Source organism: Enhydra lutris, unplaced genomic scaffold (assembly GCF_002288905.1).
Source record: "Enhydra lutris kenyoni isolate GAN:26980312 unplaced genomic scaffold, ASM228890v2 scaffoldscaffold7, whole genome shotgun sequence".
NCBI classification, from domain to species: Eukaryota; Metazoa; Chordata; class Mammalia; order Carnivora; family Mustelidae; genus Enhydra; species Enhydra lutris.
Genome location: NW_019154091.1, coordinates 35,451,326 through 35,468,543, shown reverse-complemented (window position 1 = coordinate 35,468,543; position 17,218 = coordinate 35,451,326). Strand labels below are relative to the sequence as shown.

Below are 17,218 nucleotides of genomic sequence, written 5' to 3'. Positions count from 1 at the left end.
GTTTCCCAACTAATGTCAACATAAGTTATCTTGAGATTTGATCAAATTGTCCAAAAAAGGAAGTTCTTGTACCATGTGTGGAGTTTTTTAAATTAACATATAATGTGTTATTTGCTGCAGGGGTACAGGTCTGTGCCATGTGTGGATTTATGCAGTATGTGAGATGTTCTAAATATTGATTTTATTTTACAAAAGAATAACTAGCACTTACTGACTTGGAACCATTCTTCAGATAAAAGGTGACATCTTCTGACATCAGTACTAATTGTACTAATATTTTATTTACAGGTATTCTTCCAGAGAGCAAAGCCCTAAGGACTGGATCTCCCTGTGCCTACTTTATGATCAGGAATTCCAGTTGATTTATAAGGAAGCAGTTTTGTGTGCCATTCACCCTGGTCTTTTTAACATTGCTTTAAGCTTATTGCAGTATATGTATTGGGATTTCTCTGTAAAATGGGTGTAATTTTCTCTGAATATAGGTATGTGACAACAAGAGAAGTTGCTTGCATGCCAGTGCAAATTTGTTCTATATAAAAATGCTGTTAAAAGATACAGCACGGTTATTCTAGTACCTTTTTTTTTTTTTTTTACTTGAAATGTTAAATCCTTTATAAAGACCATAGCAGGAAAACAGTGTACTTTTTTTTTCAATTGCTAAATATAAAATGTTTGAAAATTTTAATTTTCTTTTATGTGTGCTGTCTCAAAATATGGGGGGAATATAACAAACCAAAACTAATTTTTCGTAGATAGCCATTACATTTCTTTAAACTATTTCGATGCCAATGTGGGTTCTACAGAAGAGAATGGTTTCATAAATTAACTGATTTAAGAGTAGGTACCAGTGTTATACACTTTTTATAAAAAAATAAAAATAAATTTTACGTAGTGAAATCTACCAAGTCTTTTTTGATATTATTATAAGTACTTTAGTTTTATTTTCTCATCTCTTTCTGATTTTTCATTTAAAGAATTGCACATATAAGCTTATAGATGATTTATCTATGCTCCCAAAAGGTTACATGGAGCTTAATTCTCTCAGATTCTTTTTTTTTAAATGCTTTAAAAAGCCTATTTCAATCTAGTGCTAGAATTTAAAATCCAATTTTCTCCTCTTTTATTGGATTTACTTGGGACACTGTACCTATGCGTTAATGATGCTTACAAGTAGGTGCCCATTTAGTTAACAGAAGTACTTCTCCCTATTTTTATTCATAGCCCTGCAAGAAAGCAAGAGGAAAATAATAGTAAGTAATATTAGGAAATTAAGAGAGGAGGGATAAACTGAGCAGCAGAATTAAATTACTACAGTCATTGGGGAGGGTATGTGTTGTAATGAGCCCTGGATATTATAAGACTGATGAATCACAGACCTGTACTCCTGAAACAAATAATATATTATATGTTAACTGAATTCAAAGAAAGAACAATTACTACAGTCATTTAAATTTAAATTTCACAAGCTCAAGATTTTAGGTGAGGGTTGTTTTGGTTTTTTTTTTAACCTTTGGCCCATGTGGTTCCCCTCCCTAAAGTTTTCATGATGGCTTCAGTGGTCTATAAACTCCCTAAAACTATTCTAAATTATATACATAAATCTTTCTTGGCGATAATTGCAGTAGTGATTATAAACATTTTCCTTACATTGTAGAATAAAAGTACTAAACTAAATTAACTGTTAAACTAAATTAACTTTTAAAAAAAGGATGGATGAAATGTGTATTATACTTAAATAAAAATGTTTTTAAGAATAGGTAAGTGAGGGGGACCTAACTGGCTCAGCTGGGTAAAGCATAGGACTCTTGATCTCAGGGTCATGAGTTTAAGCCCCATGTTGGGCATAGAGCCTACTTTTTTTTCTTTTTTTCTTTTTTTTTTTTTTTTAAGATTTTACTTATCTAAAAGAGAGCCTGAGCAGGGGGAGGGGCAGCAGGAGAGGGGCAAGCAGACCCTGCTGAGCGCTAGCTTGATAGGGGACCAGATCCCAGAACCCTGAGATCATGACCTGAGCCACCCAGGCACCCCCATAGAACTTACTTTTAAAAAATAAATTCTCCCTAAAAAAAAAAAAAAAAAAAAAAAATGGGATACCTGGGTGGTTCAGTCAGTTAAGCATCCTATTCTTGATTTCGGCTCATGTTATGATCTCAGGGTCGTGGGATCAAGTCCCACATCAGGCTCTGTGCTAAGTGTGGAGCCTGCTTAAGATTCTTTATCCCTTGGGGCTCCTGGGTGGCTCAGTGGGTTAGGCCTCTGCCTTCGGCTCAGGTCATGATCTCAGGGTCCTGGGATCGAGCCCCACATCGGGCTCTCTGCTCAGCGGGGAGCCTGCTTCCCCCTCTCTCTGCCTGCCTCTCTGCCTACTTGTGGTCTCTATCTGTCAAATAAATAAATAAAATCTTCAAAAAAAAAAAAAAAAAGATTCTTTCTCCCTCTCCCTCACCCCCCACCCCCACTCGCTCACAAGTGCTCTCTCTCTAAATAGAGAAATTAAAATGGGTATGTGAAAGCTTGAGTGTTCCATTGATAAGTTTCTTGTACTGTAAAAAAGATCATGGCATCTAGTGCAATAGCACTAATTTTTCAAAGTATACTAACAAGTCAGCATAGTGCTTAAGAGCTAAGGCAGGTTGCAGATTTAAGTAGGTTCAAATAACAGTTCTACTAGTCACTGGTTTTAAAAAGTTTAAGTAATTTAAATAACTTCTCCATATACATTTCCACATCTGTAAAATGGGGGAGATAATTGTAGCTACCTCACAACCAAGAATTTAAGTATGAATAGCTTCTTATACTACCTGCGCACGAAGGCTTCGTTCGTATTAGCTATGATCGCTGTACTATTAGTTCCATATATGTAAAGATGACGCCTCCTTTTTCCCTGTTTAAAGCCCTTCAAAAGATTGTGTATGTTCAGGATCAAGAGAAAACAAAACATGGAAATTAAGAGTCTGCAGTAGAAGATAAACTTCATGTTCTATAGTCATGTATAATACCCATCTTTCCCTGAAGTTACCCAGAGCACCATTTTTTAGGGAGTACCATAGCAATTAGGAAATTCTGCTTCCTCATGAATTACTTACTTGTATTTAGTTTCCAAAAATAAGCCCCCAAATAATTGTCACAAGAGTGAATCTCACCTCTTGAAAGGTGAGGTCACTAAAGCAAAGACGGATTTGTGTGGCTTGACTATGGAATAGCAAGGGTTTTAAGATGCCTGGTCTAGTTATGTGCCTAACAGTTTATTTAAAGTCTTAAATGTTAACGTTAATTGGTTCACAAACAGTTTTACCTTTAAGAAAATACCTGTGGTATTTCAGTGATAAATAATTTGGTAAATATGTGAATCAAGGCCTTTGGCTCAGCTAATTACATTTTCTCCCATAAAACTTTTGAGCTGTAGGTCTTGCTGTTGTAAGGAACCTGGACAGGTCCCTTCTTGGTGTTAGATGCAGAACTGAAATTGGTTGGAATTGTAAGCAGTAAATAGATTTGTTGTTAGAATGGTTCCACCTAACATTGGTTAATTAAATGGTTTATTTTAACATTGTTTAAAAGTCTAATAAAGTAACTTCCTTTGTAACAACGCATTACTGTGGACTTTTGTTATTTCCATTGTGCAAGGAACATAACAGACTTACCTTATGGGGCGGGGGAACGTGCTTAGAGTCAGTATTTGGTGGGGAGAGTTGGGACTGCAAACCCAGATGTGTTCCATTCAAAAAGCCCCTGGTTTCCTATTTCATTCCTGGTTGCTGTAGTTCTCAACTGGGAAGAATTCTTTCTCGTCAGTCTTTCAAGTTTAGCCCTGAAACAACCGGAGTGTCTCTGACCTCTCCCTGTGTTGAGAAAGGCTGCAGTGCAGTCAGTGGGCAGAAGGAATCACTCTAGGGAAGAGCTGCTTGAGATCCTGGAGGCACGAGTATTCAGGACCTGATTTCAGTCAAGTTCTCCAATACTGCCATGTTCCAAATACTGTATAAAGAGGGAGTTAAGACAACTTTCATTCCTGACTTCCTCACTCAACGCAAAAAAAAAAAAAAAAAAAAAAAAGTAAGGAATTAAATGAGCTTATTTACATTAAGAATTGCACGTCTGGATTATTCTGAGGCGATCATGGGACTCCACTGCAGCCAACACAGCCTTTAAAACACTTTGAGAGGGACGCCTGGGTGGCTCAGTTGGTTAAGCAGCTGCCTTCGGCTCAGGTCATGATCCCAGGATTCTGGGATCGAGTCCCACATCGGGCTCCTTGCTCGGCAGGGAGCCTGCTTCTCCCTCTGCCTCTGCTTGACACTCTGTCTGCCTGTGCTCCCACGTGCTCTCTCTCTAACAAATAAATAAAATCTTTAAAACACTTTCAGATATCCGTCCAGACTATGTTACTCCCCCAGGAACAGCTTCGCACGTGTCCAGCATTCTGCACACCTGTGACTATTAGAATGTTTGCAATCAGTTCAATGTCTGTCTTCCCCACTGTCACCGCACGTCGCGCTCTGTCGGTGGCTCTCGAGGACGGGGCGGGATTTGCAGTTCTGGGAAACCGAAACTGCTCACTGCGCAGGGCTCCCTAGCTTCACCCTTAGGGTGAGGGAGGGGCAGGCAGAGGGTGTGGACCAGTTCCGACTCCAGGCAACCCCCAGTCTCCCCGCCCCTCTCGACGAAGAACGTGGAAACCAGCAGCCCCACCAGCCCTGGCCGCAGGGTAGGCGGCGGAGGCCGAGGCCCGTCCGGCGGACGTGCGCACGCGCACCGGAGCGCGCCGGCCGTCGGTCACGTGGCCCCCGGCCAGGGCTCGCGAAGCCGGAAGTGTCCCGAGGCTCACGGAGGCCGCGGGAGCCCGCTGGAGGTGGTGCGACGGAGACCGGGCGCGGTAAGTGGGGCGGCGCGGGCAGAGGGGCCGAGCCGCGCGGGGCACGAGCAGGGAGACCCGCAGGGGCTGGCGCGGAGCGCTCCCGCCCCCTGTGGGAAATTGGGATGCTGAGTCAGAGCGGGGGCGGGGCGGGCGACCCGGGAAGCCCAGCACCACCGGAGGCCGAGCCCTGCCGGGACCTTGGCTGGGTGGACGCCTCCCGCCCCGGTGTTTGGGGCGTCCGAAACCCGGTAGAATGGTCGTGCGGGCCCGGTCCCTTCCACCTCTACTTCTCACCCCCCTGGGCGGCCCTCTGACCGGGGCCCTCCCGGGTCAGCGTTCAGCGACGTTGGGCACGAAGAAAGAGGTGGTGCTCATTACCCGGTATGGGCCCTGGCCGCCCCGGAGAGACGGATTCCCCCCTTTTTTTTAAAGAGTTTGACAGCTTTCTACCGCTTTATGAGCGTTGACACGAACAGCAGTGTTCAAATGGTTTGATTTTACAGATGATTCAGGAGACGTTTCGTTAGGGTTTTAGTGATGGTAACGGCGGGGATTGACTAACTGGAAGCTGGAAGCAGAGGACGTCTATTAGTATACACACATATAATGTGAATTCCCAAACATTTCCTTTGGGAAATTGCTTACGGGTTTATCTTCAGTCCGTTTCCCAGGCATTTTCAGTAGATGGCTTCAAAACAAGGTCTACCCGTTAACTGTCCAGTGCATAACCAAAGACCCACTTTTTTCACTCTAGAACGCTGGATTATTAACATAGTGGTAAGAGTTTGGAAATCCTTGAACTTTGTCCAGATGCCTGTCATCAAACTTGTTTTCATCCATAGACAAATGGTATCTTTCGTTTTGGACAGTATGAGGAAGTAGGCTTAAGGCAGGCACTAGTAACATACTTGTTGAGTGCCTACCTATGGTGTATCAAAATTTGGGGAAGATTTAAAAAGCAAACATCTTGTGGATGCGCTGAGTCATGTTTTAGCATGCTGTTATTGTGGGTTTATTGGAAGATAGTTTCAAAAGACATTTCCCCTCATCATTGTGAAACTAGTCTTAAATCTTCATATAGAGAGCAGATATCTTAGCTGATAAAAGTGCTTATATATTATTCACTAGGTACGTGTGGGTACCTGACTACACTATTTTACATTTACAGTTACCTCAGCACAGTTACAGTAATTAGGGAAGGTTTTTCATTATTGAAAAATATTTGAAAATACTGAAAAGATAGTTGATATTATTAACCTCAGCTGACAGATGTGTATTCCTTGTGAGAAGTGTTTCTTATTTTTATTGCTTATTTCCAATAAGTTGCTGTTTAGATAACATTCCTTATCTAAATTAGATGGATGGTAAAATTATATATCTTAATTGTGGGAGGCCACGGTAAGGCTTGAGACGAGAACCAAACCAGGCCCTGACTTGTGCCTCCTTTAAAGGCTGAATAGCCAAGCAAAAGGCTTAGGTCGATAAAGTCTAGTAGCACTGAGAAAGGGTCTGTGCTATGTGTTGCGTGCTCGCCTACGTGACTTCCCACACATTTGCTAGTCAGATAGAGACGATTTGGCCGGGGTCAGAAATTCTTGGCTGGTCCTTGCTGTCCTTGCACCGGCTATAGACTACACCACTGTAAGACTGTGCTGTGCTTACATAAACTATGTCTTGAGTGGCCTTGAAGTCAGTACATCTGGCACTAGAGGGTCTGCTATTGGTGCTTGGGAAATAGATAATGGGAAAGCTTGAAGGATTTTCTGTGCATGTTACAAACTCTTTAGTAATCAGCTAAAAACAGATACTTTCTTATGATTGTTTCTGTTAGCTATATAATGCCTTGCTGCCTTGAATAAAATTGGCACTATTGGACATCCTCCTTGGTGCTCCTCCTGCCCCCATCTCTTTGTCTCTTAATTTCTTTTCAGCATCCTCTTACCCTCTCGACCCTGGTCGATTTGTCGCGCCGGCTGCGACACTTAATATATAAGATTATTGAAAATGGACCATTCTTTATGTTTCTAATCCTTCTTGGAATATTGGTAGTCATTAATTCATCACTGAATACCTAGTCTGTTCTAATGGACTACAAAGGGATATCAGGATCTGATTTGATCTGATATTACAGCAGATTTAATGTGGCATGGTGAGAATATTGTTTATGCTACTAATTTTTATTCCAACATGGAGCTCAAGTATTTTTAATATCCTTGTAGTAATGTAGTTTTCCAGTTATTAAAGGAGAAGGCTAGGAAGGGGTGGTGCTTTTTTTTAAAATCAATTTTATTTTTTAGAGCAGTTTTAGATTTAGCAAAATTGAGCAGAAGATACAGAGATTTTACTTAATACATAATAGCATCCACTTGCTTATTTTTTAAGACTTTGGTAATATACACCTAATATGTGTATATTTATTACTTGGAGATTGGACAGATTATCCTTAATTTCACAAGAGTTAGCAGCCTTTCAAGAATAAAAACTTTTGCATCTTTCCATTATGATTGTCAGGCACCATGCAGATGAAATTTTACCTTATGGAAATGTTATGCCATGGCAACAGTTGTTTTCATTAGTGTAGCCCTGCCCTTAAAGAAACAAAGCAATTCTTTTCTATACTTCTGTTATATTTTACTTTATGACTTTAAAACACCTTATAATTCATCACAGACTAATCTTTCAAAACTTTTGAAGGAGATAAGTGGCCAGTATCACTCTCCTGAGAAAGATAAAATTAGAAGGGAAATAGGTATTTTATACCGCCCTGGGATAAGTGAGTTAAAGTGAGTATATAAGATGTCATTGGTTAATGTTTTTTTCAGAGCCCACATGACATTTTAGTCTTTAATATTGTTGGAAGCTTAGATTTTTACATTAGACTGCACTTTTCAGTTTAGCAATAACTAAGTGATGATCTTACTGGAGACTAAAAATAGCTAACATTTGTTCCTTAAATGTGTTGTTCCCTTAAAACAACATGCACTTTTTTTCTTCTCTCTTAGTTTAACAAGAACTCCTGACCAAGCCGAGATGCAGAGCACTTCTAATCATCTGTGGCTTTTATCTGATATTTTAGGCCAAGGAGCTACGGCAAATGTCTTTCGTGGAAGGCATAAGGTTGGTTCAGAGAAAACTGTGAAGGCTTTTTATCACTGTATATGTTCTCTTTTGGGAAGCACACTTGTACTAAAATGTGAGACTTGATGAGACTCGATGTTTTCGCTTACCAAAGAGAGTTCTTGTTTTTGTGGTTCAAGTATAGCTTGTGTTAGAGTTAGTGATACCTACCTGATAGTGGCAGAGGTTATGTGTTGGGAGTGGAGAAAAAGAGATTGGTTTAAAAAAGGGACTAGGAAGATTGGTGTTGTGCCTTTTGATTCTTTCCCCAACCTAGTCCTCGTAGTGAATGACCTCACTAGCAGAGAAGTTCCTTATGGCAGTGAGTGCATTGGGGTGGGCTGCAGATGAAGGAAGTATTCAAAGGCAGATGTATAGTTTGAGGGGAATCCACAGATGATTCTGATATGCTGTATTACAGTTTCATGTCCGAGCAAACAGCATCCTACAAGGTAGATTGAAATTAAAAGAGATTATCAGCAAGGAGCCCACACTTCAAAGGTATGAGGTAAACAGAACTTGTTAGTGGAAGTGAGAATAGAATAAAAGGCTAATCTTGGAGGCACTTCAAGAACCAAAAAAGAGGGACGCCTGGGTGGCTCAGTTGGTTGGATGACTGCCTTCGGCTCAGGTCATGATCCCGGGGTCCCGGGATCGAGTCCCACATCGGGCTCCCAGCTCCATGGGGAGTCTGCTTCTCCCTCTGACCTTCTCGCTCATGCTCTCTCTCACTGTCTCTCTCTCAAATAAATAAATAAAATCTTAAAAAAAAAAAAAAAAGAACCAAAAAAGATTTTCTGTCAGATTCTATATTGGAAGATGAAATTAAACATAATTAAAATAACTTAAAATAAAGAAATTTAAGATCATTAAAGTTTCTATTCTGGAAAGGAAGCTGGAAAAATAATAGGGAAAAAATCTTTTATAATGCAAATAATCCACTAATTTTTCAGCACTGTGAACTCTTTTTGACTAAATGATATTCGGAGACTTTTAAGTTCTTATTTTCAGAAACAAGAGCTTTAAATATTTGAGTAAGGAGGAGTTTCATGTTTTCCTATAGCTGTGTGATTGCCAGTCAGTTCTGTCAGAAAGAATAAGATAAGCATTCAGAGGGGAGGGGCTGTTTCCTCTGAGGAGAGACGCTGACTGTAAACAGCCTCTGGTTCGTAGCTACTGAATCAGAAGTGTCATACAGCTTTTAGCCTTTTTCCCTCAGATTCCAGAATTGTCCACAGGTTCTGGGTTCTTTATCAAGTCCATATGGTCAACTTTGGATATTCCTGCCCTAGAAATTGTTTTTGTTCTATGCCCTGTGCCAAGAAGAAAAGAAAATGGGTGGTGACACAAGATTCAGTGTTGAGACCACATCTGTCTGTCTGTCTTCCTGTGACCCAAATTAACTTAACAAACTTTAATAATCACTTGGTACGTGACAGGCACTGTGACGGATCTAGTGAACATAACCGCAAATAACGTGCAGTTCCTTCCCACAAAGAGTTTTGGGTTTAGCTGGTGTTGGAAAGGATGTAAATTGGAAACTGATGGAATAATAGGTAGTCAGTAGTGACAGAAATTAGGGGAGGCATATTCCATGTATTCTGGTCCTCTTTCCTTCCTTAGATACTTGGTGTCCTTCATTTAAGTTCCTATATATAGTAGGCATTCTGCAAATGTTTGTGGAATAAAAGAATGAAGAATGAGGACAGATTAGACCACCCTAAGATAACCCAAAGTTCTTCTTCAAAGGGAACAGAAATGTATTTTATCCCATATAGTCAGAAGGCCTAAAATAAGGATTTGAGAGTCATAGGAATTTACTTAAAAGACTGTGAAGAGTCAGTTTAATATTCAGTCCCTAGTATTCTTCCCACAGATGTATTTTGAGAAATCATGTTTGTTCTTAGTGACATCAATTTCAGAGGTTTAGGACTATGCCTGAAAAATCCCGCTTGTCCTTAACTATTTAAGAATTTTTTTTTCCAGGGTGCCTGGGTGGCTCAGTGGGTTAAGCCTCTGCCTTTGGCTCAGGTCATGATCTAGGGTCCTGGGATCGAGCCCCACATTAGGCTCTCAGCTCAGCAGAGAGCCTGCTTCCCCTATCTCTCTGCCTGCCTACTGTGATCTCTCTCTCTCTGTCAAATAAATAAATAAAATCTTAAAAAAAAAAAAAAAGATTCTCTCTCTCCCTCTGCACTTCTTCTTTTTTTTTAAAGATTTTCTTTATTTATTTACTTGACAGACAGAGATCACAAGTAGGCAGAGAAGCAGGCAGAGAGAGAGGAGGAAGCAGGCTCCCCACTGACCAGAGAGCCCGATGCGGGGCTCGATCCCAGGACCCTGGGATCATGACCGGAGTTGAAGGCAGGGGCTTTAACCCATTGAGCCACCCAGGCGCCCCTCCCTCTGCACTTCTAAAAAAAAAAAAAGAAGAAGAAGAAGAATTTTTTTTTCCTCTCCCCCTTTTTAAAATTAATTGTTTTTATTAACTTATAATGTATTATTTGCCCTGGGGTAGAGGTCTGTGAATCATCAGGCTTACACACTTCACAACACTCACCATTTTATTTAAGAATTTTTTTTTAAGGTTTTATTTATTTATTTATTTGACAGAGATCACAAGTAGGCAGAGAGGCAGGCAGAGAGAGAGAGGAGGAAGCAGGCTCCCCACCGAGCAGAGAGCCCGATGCAGGGCTTGATCCCAGGACCCTGAGATCATGACCTGAGCCAAAGGCAGAGGCCTAACCCACGAGTCACCCAGGCACCCCTATTTAAGAATTTTTAACCATGATATTAGTTAGACCTTTTTGTATTACCGCCTGGAATGACCAAATTTCCAAATTTACTATTTGTTATTCAAAGTATATTACTTCCGTAGTCTGTCTCTTTCTCATTGAGCTGTTTTTAGTTACTAGTGTATGTGATGAATGTGTATGTATATGTTCATCATGATGAAGTTAGGGGCACCTGGGTGGCTCAGTGGGTTAAGCCTCTGCCTTTGGCCAGGTAATGATCCCAGGGTTCTGGGATTGAGCCTGCTCAGCAGGGAGCCTGCTTCCTCCTCTCTCTCTGCCTGCCTCTCTGCCTACTTGTGATCTCTGTCAAATAAATAAATAAAATCTTAAAAAAAAAATTATGGTGAAGTTAAAGGGAAGAGCTATAGGAAGGATGTGTTGATTTTCCTATATGTATACATTTAACCCTTAAACAATGTGGGTTTGAACTGTGTGGGTCCACTTATATGTGAATATTGTCTTCAATACATACAGTACAGTACTGTAAATATATTTTCTTTTCCTTATGATTTCTTATAACATTTTCTTTTCTGGCTTTATTATAAGGATACATGTAACATACAAAATATACACTAATCAATTGTTTATATTCTCAGTAAGGCTGCAGCAGTAAGCTATTGGTAGTTAAATCTTTGGAGAATCAAAGGTAAATATGGATTTTTGACTGCACAGGGGGTCAGCACCCTTAACCCTCATTGTTCGAGGGTCGGCTATATGTAGATCCCAACTGCATGGAGATCCTTTAAATATTCCTCCTCTATGCTTTGAGTTAGGGACAGTGAATGACAGGTGACTGTGCAGTTGAATAAAGGGAAAACAGTACATTCCCACACATATGCCAGTAATCTCACAGGTATGATTTGGACTACAAAAGTATGGAAAATGCTAGCCTGGATCACAGTGGGCACTTTGCAGTATTGTATTATTTTCCCCAGTTGCTCCTCTGTTAGGATTCTCCTAATTTTAGATTAAGTTGAAAATAAGTATCCTCAAGAGAAATCTTGTGGTATATTTTGGTAGATAGATTTAGATAGTTAGATTTAGCAGTGTTCTTACTCTGGTTGAACAAATAGGAAAACAGTGTAATTAAACTGTGGTTTGGTTGTTATTCTATTTTCATATTGTCTGAAAATGGGTGGTAAGCTAGAGTGAGGGAGGTGTGATCATGTCACATAGATTGTGGTCTCCAAATAGTGATCTTGATGAGAGGTTGTGAAGCAGTTAAATGTTTTTTTTTTGTTGTTTTTTGTTGTTTTTTTTTTTAAGATTTTATTTATTTATTTATTTATTTGTCAGGGAGAGAACAAGCACACAAGCGGGGCAGAGCGGCAGGCAGAGGTGGAGAGAGAAGCAGGCTCCCTGCCGAGCAAGGAGCCCGATGGGATGCAGGATTTGATCCCAGAACCCTGGAATCATGACCTGAGCCAAGGGCAGCGGCTTAACCGACTGAGCCACCCAGGCGTCGCAGGCAGTTAAATGGTTTTAAGAGAAAAGATCATGAGATTCTGACTAAGAAAAAGATTGTCAGCTTCTGAGGTGATTTTAGCTATGAGCAGTGAATCTGTGTGGAAAGCTATGGAAAGGGCATCAAAGCCGGCATAGCACGGAGATCCTGACAGACAGGCAGCCATGAAATATCTTTAGGCAGGTGGTGCTTAAACCCCAAAGTCAAAGAGGAAATGATCTTTCCACTTGCTCCAGGGAAGTTCAACCTTGGATTATGGGAAAAGTAAGATTAAACTCAAAGAATCTGGACTGACCACCAAGGAGAGGCTTGCCACTTAGAATGACTGGGAGGAGGTGAGAGGGTCTGGAAGAGAGCCTTAAAGCAAAGTTAATATGAAGAATATAAGAAGGTGATGTTTACCTGAAATTAAGCATTTGCACCTCTAAGAGTGCCTCCCAGCTACAGTTGTGCATTGTAATTTTCTTTGCAATCTACTTCAGTATTCCATGAGAGAGTGAGAGTGGGGTGCTGCAGGTACATCCATAGAGAAAAGGAAATGTCTTTGATCCTCTAAGAGAAGGCTCTGTAAAGAAACAATCTTGGGGTACCTGGGTGGCTCAGTGGTTAAGTGTCTGCCTTTGGCTCAGGTCATGATCCCAGGGTCCTGGGATTGAGCCCTGCCTTGGGCTCCCTGCTCAGCAAGAAGCCTGCTTCTCTTTCTCCCACTCCTCCTGCATGTGTTCCCTCTCTTGCTGTGCCTTTCTCTTTCAAGTAAATAAATAAAATCTTTAAAAAGAAAAAAAAAAAAAGAAACAATCTGCTCTAGTCATCTAGGTGAAGTTGCAGAAAGATCTCCAAGGCAGCAGTGTTGCAATCCAGTGAGGATAGGCTACTTGAACCTGACCAACTCCAGCTTCTACTTCCATACGCACATCTGCACACACACAGTATTACAGCTAGGGAGTGGTGTTTTTCTTTTTTTTTTTTTTTTTTTTTTTTAAAGATTTTTTTTTTTATTCTCTGACTGAGAGAGAGGGAAGAGAGAGAAACATGCACAGGGGGAAGGGTCAAGGAAAAGGAAGAAGCAGGCTCCTCACCAAGCATGGAGCCCAACATGGGTCTTGATCCCAGGACCCTGGGATCATGTGAGTCAAAGGCAGAGGCTTAACCGAATGAGCCACCCAGGCACCCATTTTTCTTTTCCTTGACCCTTGACCCTTTTCTTTTCCTTTTTTTTAAGATTTTGTTAATTTATTTTGAGAGAGAGAGTGCACATGTGTGCAATTGGGGGGAGGGGCAGAGAGAGAGAATCTTAAAGCAGACTCCCCACTGAGCGTGGAGCCTGATTCAGGGCTTAATTCTATGACCCATGACATCGTGACTGGAGCTGAAACCAAGAGTAGGGCACTTAACTAACTGAGGCACCCAGTTGCTCTGGAGAATTTCTTAACGGTTAATTTCATTACTTTGAGGTTTTTGTTTTTTTGAGATTTTATTTGTTAGAGGGAGAGAGAACATGAGCTGGGAGAGCTGCAGGCAGAACAAGTAGAGGGAGAAGCAGGCTCCCCACTGAGCAGGGAACCTGATGCAGGACTGGATCCCAGGACCCTGGGGTGATGACCTGATCCAAAGATGGACGCTTAACCAAATGAGCCATCCATGCATCCCTATTTTGAGCTTCTTAGTGAAATTTTGTATATGGAGTATAGTTTTCAATCTCTCTTTTCCTGTTTTGTTTAAATTATTAAGCCCTGGAGAAACCCTTCTAAAATACTACTTTCCTATCTAAAATATACTTTCACATTTGATATTACTAGAGCTCTTCTTATATGTGACTGTCTTTGCCTCATATAATGGAAGCTTTTTCTTTTTTTTTTTAACTTTTATGTATTTGTTTATTTTTAAGTAGACTATAGGTCCAGTGTGGGGCTTGAACTCAAGACCCTGAGATCAGCAGTTGCGTGCTTTACTGACTAAGCCAGCCAGGCACCCGTGGAAGCTTTTTAATTTGAAAGAAAGCCTTTACTTCATTTCGAAGCATACAATTTGAGAGAAATTTGGAGCAGCTGACCAATTGATTTTAGCTTTTAAAAAAATCAAGAGCTCTAGTACAGTTACCTATGCTTAAAAAATATTTGGGTGTTCTGTAAGATAAATAAGTTGCTATAGTTAGTTCTAATAGTACCTTTTAATCTTCTTTATAATACTATAGATAAATAAAATCTTTCTCTCTTTTTTTTAGAAAACTGGTGACTTATTTGCTATCAAAGTATTTAATAACATAAGCTTCCTTCGTCCAGTGGATGTTCAAATGAGAGAATTTGAAGTGTTAAAAAAACTCAATCACAAAAATATTGTCAAATTATTTGCTATTGAAGAGGAGGTAAGTAGTCAAGCTTTAGTTAATCTTATTTATTGTAATTATTGCAATCCGGGAGAAATGACCTAATATAAAAAATTGTTTTATAAACAATGAAGTTTTTTAAGTGATGAAAATTAGAGCTCATCTAACCAAATATCCTGTCCTCAAAGATTTTTTTTTTTGTCCTCAAAGATTCTTTTTTTTTTTTTTTTTAAGATTTTATTTATTTATTTAACAGACAGAGATTACAAGTAGGCAGAGAGGCAGGCAGAGAGAGAGGAGGAAGCAGGCTCCCCGCTGAGCAGAGAGCCCGATGTGGGGCTCGATCCCAGGACCCTGAGATCACGACCCAAGCTGAAAGCAGAGGTTTAATCCACTGAGCCACCCAGGCGCCCCGTAATAAATAAAATCTTAAAAAAAAGATTTTAGGGGCACCTGGGTGGCTCAGGCCCTTAAGCGGCTGCCTTCTGTTCAGGTCATGATCCCAGTCTCCTGGGATCGAGCCCCGAATCATCGGGCTCCTAGCTCAGCGGGATGCCTGCTTCTGCCTCTTCCACTCCCCCTGCTTGTGTTCCCTCTCTCGCTGTGTCTCTGTCAAATTAATAAATAAAATCTTTTTTTTTAAGATTTTATTTATTTATTTGACAGAGATCACAAGTAGGCAGAGAGGCAGGCAGAGAGAGAGGAGGAAGCAGGCTCCCCGCTGAGCAGAGAGCCCGATGTGGGGCTCGATCCCAGGACTCTGAGATCGTGACCTGAGCCGAAGGCAGAGGCTTTAACCCACTGAGCCACCCAGGCGCCCCTGTCCTCAAAGATTCTTGAAGAGATATAACAATGGAAATAAAGTATCATGGAATCAGAAAAAGTAGTATATTTCTTATACTAGGCTGTGGTTACCAGTATTTTTACTAGAAATAAAAACTGAGCGGTTAAATTGACATAATTATAAAAGGAGCAAGTCAAACAATACGAAGAAGGCTTTGTAAAAGAATAAAAATCCTAGGAATCCAGAAATTAATACAGTATATAAGTACATACTGTATACGTTAATACAGTATATAAAAGATACAGTTGACTTTAGGAAGAAACTGAAAAGAAGAAAGTCATTAGGAAGAAAGAAAGAATGTCATTAAAAAGATGTTCATTGCTGCCCTGTTTATGATAAAGAATGGTTAAATAAGTTAGAATATGTGATGGATAGTTACTCAGTTTGTTACACTCGAGGTTAAGAATGTAGCCATCCAGGGACACCTGGGTGGTGCAGTCGTTCAATGGCCGCCTTTGGCTCAGTTCATGATCCCAGGGTCATGGGATTGAGCCCTACATTGGGCTCCCTGCTTGGCAGGAAGTTGGCTTCTCCCTTTCCTACTCCCTCTGCTTGTGTTCCCTCTCTCATTGTGTCTCTCTCTGTCAAATAAATAAATAAAATCTTTAAAAAAAAAAAAAAAAAAAAAAGAATGTAGCCTTCTACCTGCCAGGTTTGTTCAAGATCTCTGATAGCAGCTGCAGAAGAGTTTGGCATACTGTACAAAGAGAACAGTCCCCAGAAGACTGTGCTTTTTCAGACACTAGCTGCAAGTTCAACGGTCCCCTAGGGCTACCATCACATCAGACCAGCTGGCTACAAATTTGGGGCTCCCCATGACTGTCCCCAGATTTTTTTTTTAAGATTTTATTTACTTATTTAACAGGGAGAGAGATAACAAGTAGGCAGAGAGACAGGCAGAGAGAGAGGGGGAAGCAGGCTCCCTGCTTCCCCAACTCAGGGCTCGATCCCAGGACCCTGGGATAATGACCTGAGCTGAAGGCAGAGGCTTTAACCCACTGAGCCACCCAGGCACCCCCCAGATTTGATAATATGTTAGAATTTTGAATGACTCAGGATGCCTGGGTGGCTCAATCAGTTAAGTGTCCAGCTCTCTTTTTTTTTTTTTAAGATTTTATTTATTTATTTGACAGAGAGAATGACAGTGAGAGAGGGAACACAAGCACAGGGAGTGGAAGAGGGAGAAGCCAGCTTCTTGCCAAGCAGGGAGTCGGATTCAGGGCTCGATCCCATGACCTTGGGATCATGACCTGAGCCAAAGGTAGATACTTAACAACTGAGCCACCCAGGTGCCCTGAATGTCCAACTCTTGATTTCCACTCAAGTCATGATCTCAGGGTCCTGGGATTGAGCCCCACATTGACCCTCGCACTCTGGTTTCGGTTCTCTCCTTTTTCCCCTGCCCCTCCCCCCTGCTCATATGCTCACGCTTTCTAAATAAGTAAGTAAGGTCTTAAAAAATAAATGTTGAATGACTCAGAGAACTCAGGAAAGGAGTGTTGTTACAGTTTTATTCTAGCAAAAGAAGACAAATTAGAACTAGTCAAAGGAAGAAATTCATAGAACAGAATATAGGAGGATTCTATAGGAGGATTCCAAACATGAATCTTCCTTTTCCTCATAGATACAGTACCCTCTTAGTATTGATGTATGATAGTATACACAAAATATTGCCAGCCTCAGAAACTCACCTGAGCCTTTGGTGTCTAAAATTTCTGTTGGGACTCAATCACATACTGCCTGCATGGCTGACTTTGTCTTTAGCCCTTTCCAGAAGTTCAGGCTAATACCTTTAGTTGTGTTTTCCTTTGGA

General features: G+C 40.8%; 2 protein-coding genes across 5 annotated transcripts in view; both read left to right on the top strand.

Annotated features, from left to right (window-relative positions):
* Positions 1-895, top strand: part of LOC111142048 (exportin for tRNA) — a 47,851-nt gene extending 46,956 nt beyond the window's left edge. For all 3 annotated transcript variants that reach the window (XM_022494979.1, XM_022494980.1, XM_022494981.1), the window contains one exon: positions 289-895. In XM_022494979.1, the coding sequence (XP_022350687.1) occupies positions 289-315 (27 nt within the window). In that variant the 3' untranslated portion in view covers positions 316-895. The remainder of the gene's footprint in view (positions 1-288) is intronic.
* A 3,880-nt stretch (positions 896-4,775) lies between these two features.
* Positions 4,776-17,218, top strand: part of LOC111142106 (TANK binding kinase 1) — a 49,870-nt gene continuing 37,427 nt past the window's right edge. The window contains exons 1-3 of one of the 2 annotated variants that reach the window (XM_022495063.1): positions 4,776-4,876; positions 7,861-7,975; positions 14,460-14,600. In XM_022495063.1, the coding sequence (XP_022350771.1) occupies positions 7,889-7,975; positions 14,460-14,600 (228 nt within the window). In that variant the 5' untranslated portion in view covers positions 4,776-4,876; positions 7,861-7,888. Of the gene's footprint in view, positions 4,877-5,057; positions 5,240-7,860; positions 7,976-14,459; positions 14,601-17,218 lie in introns of those variants that run through there. The other variant, XM_022495062.1, reaches the window with a different exon arrangement.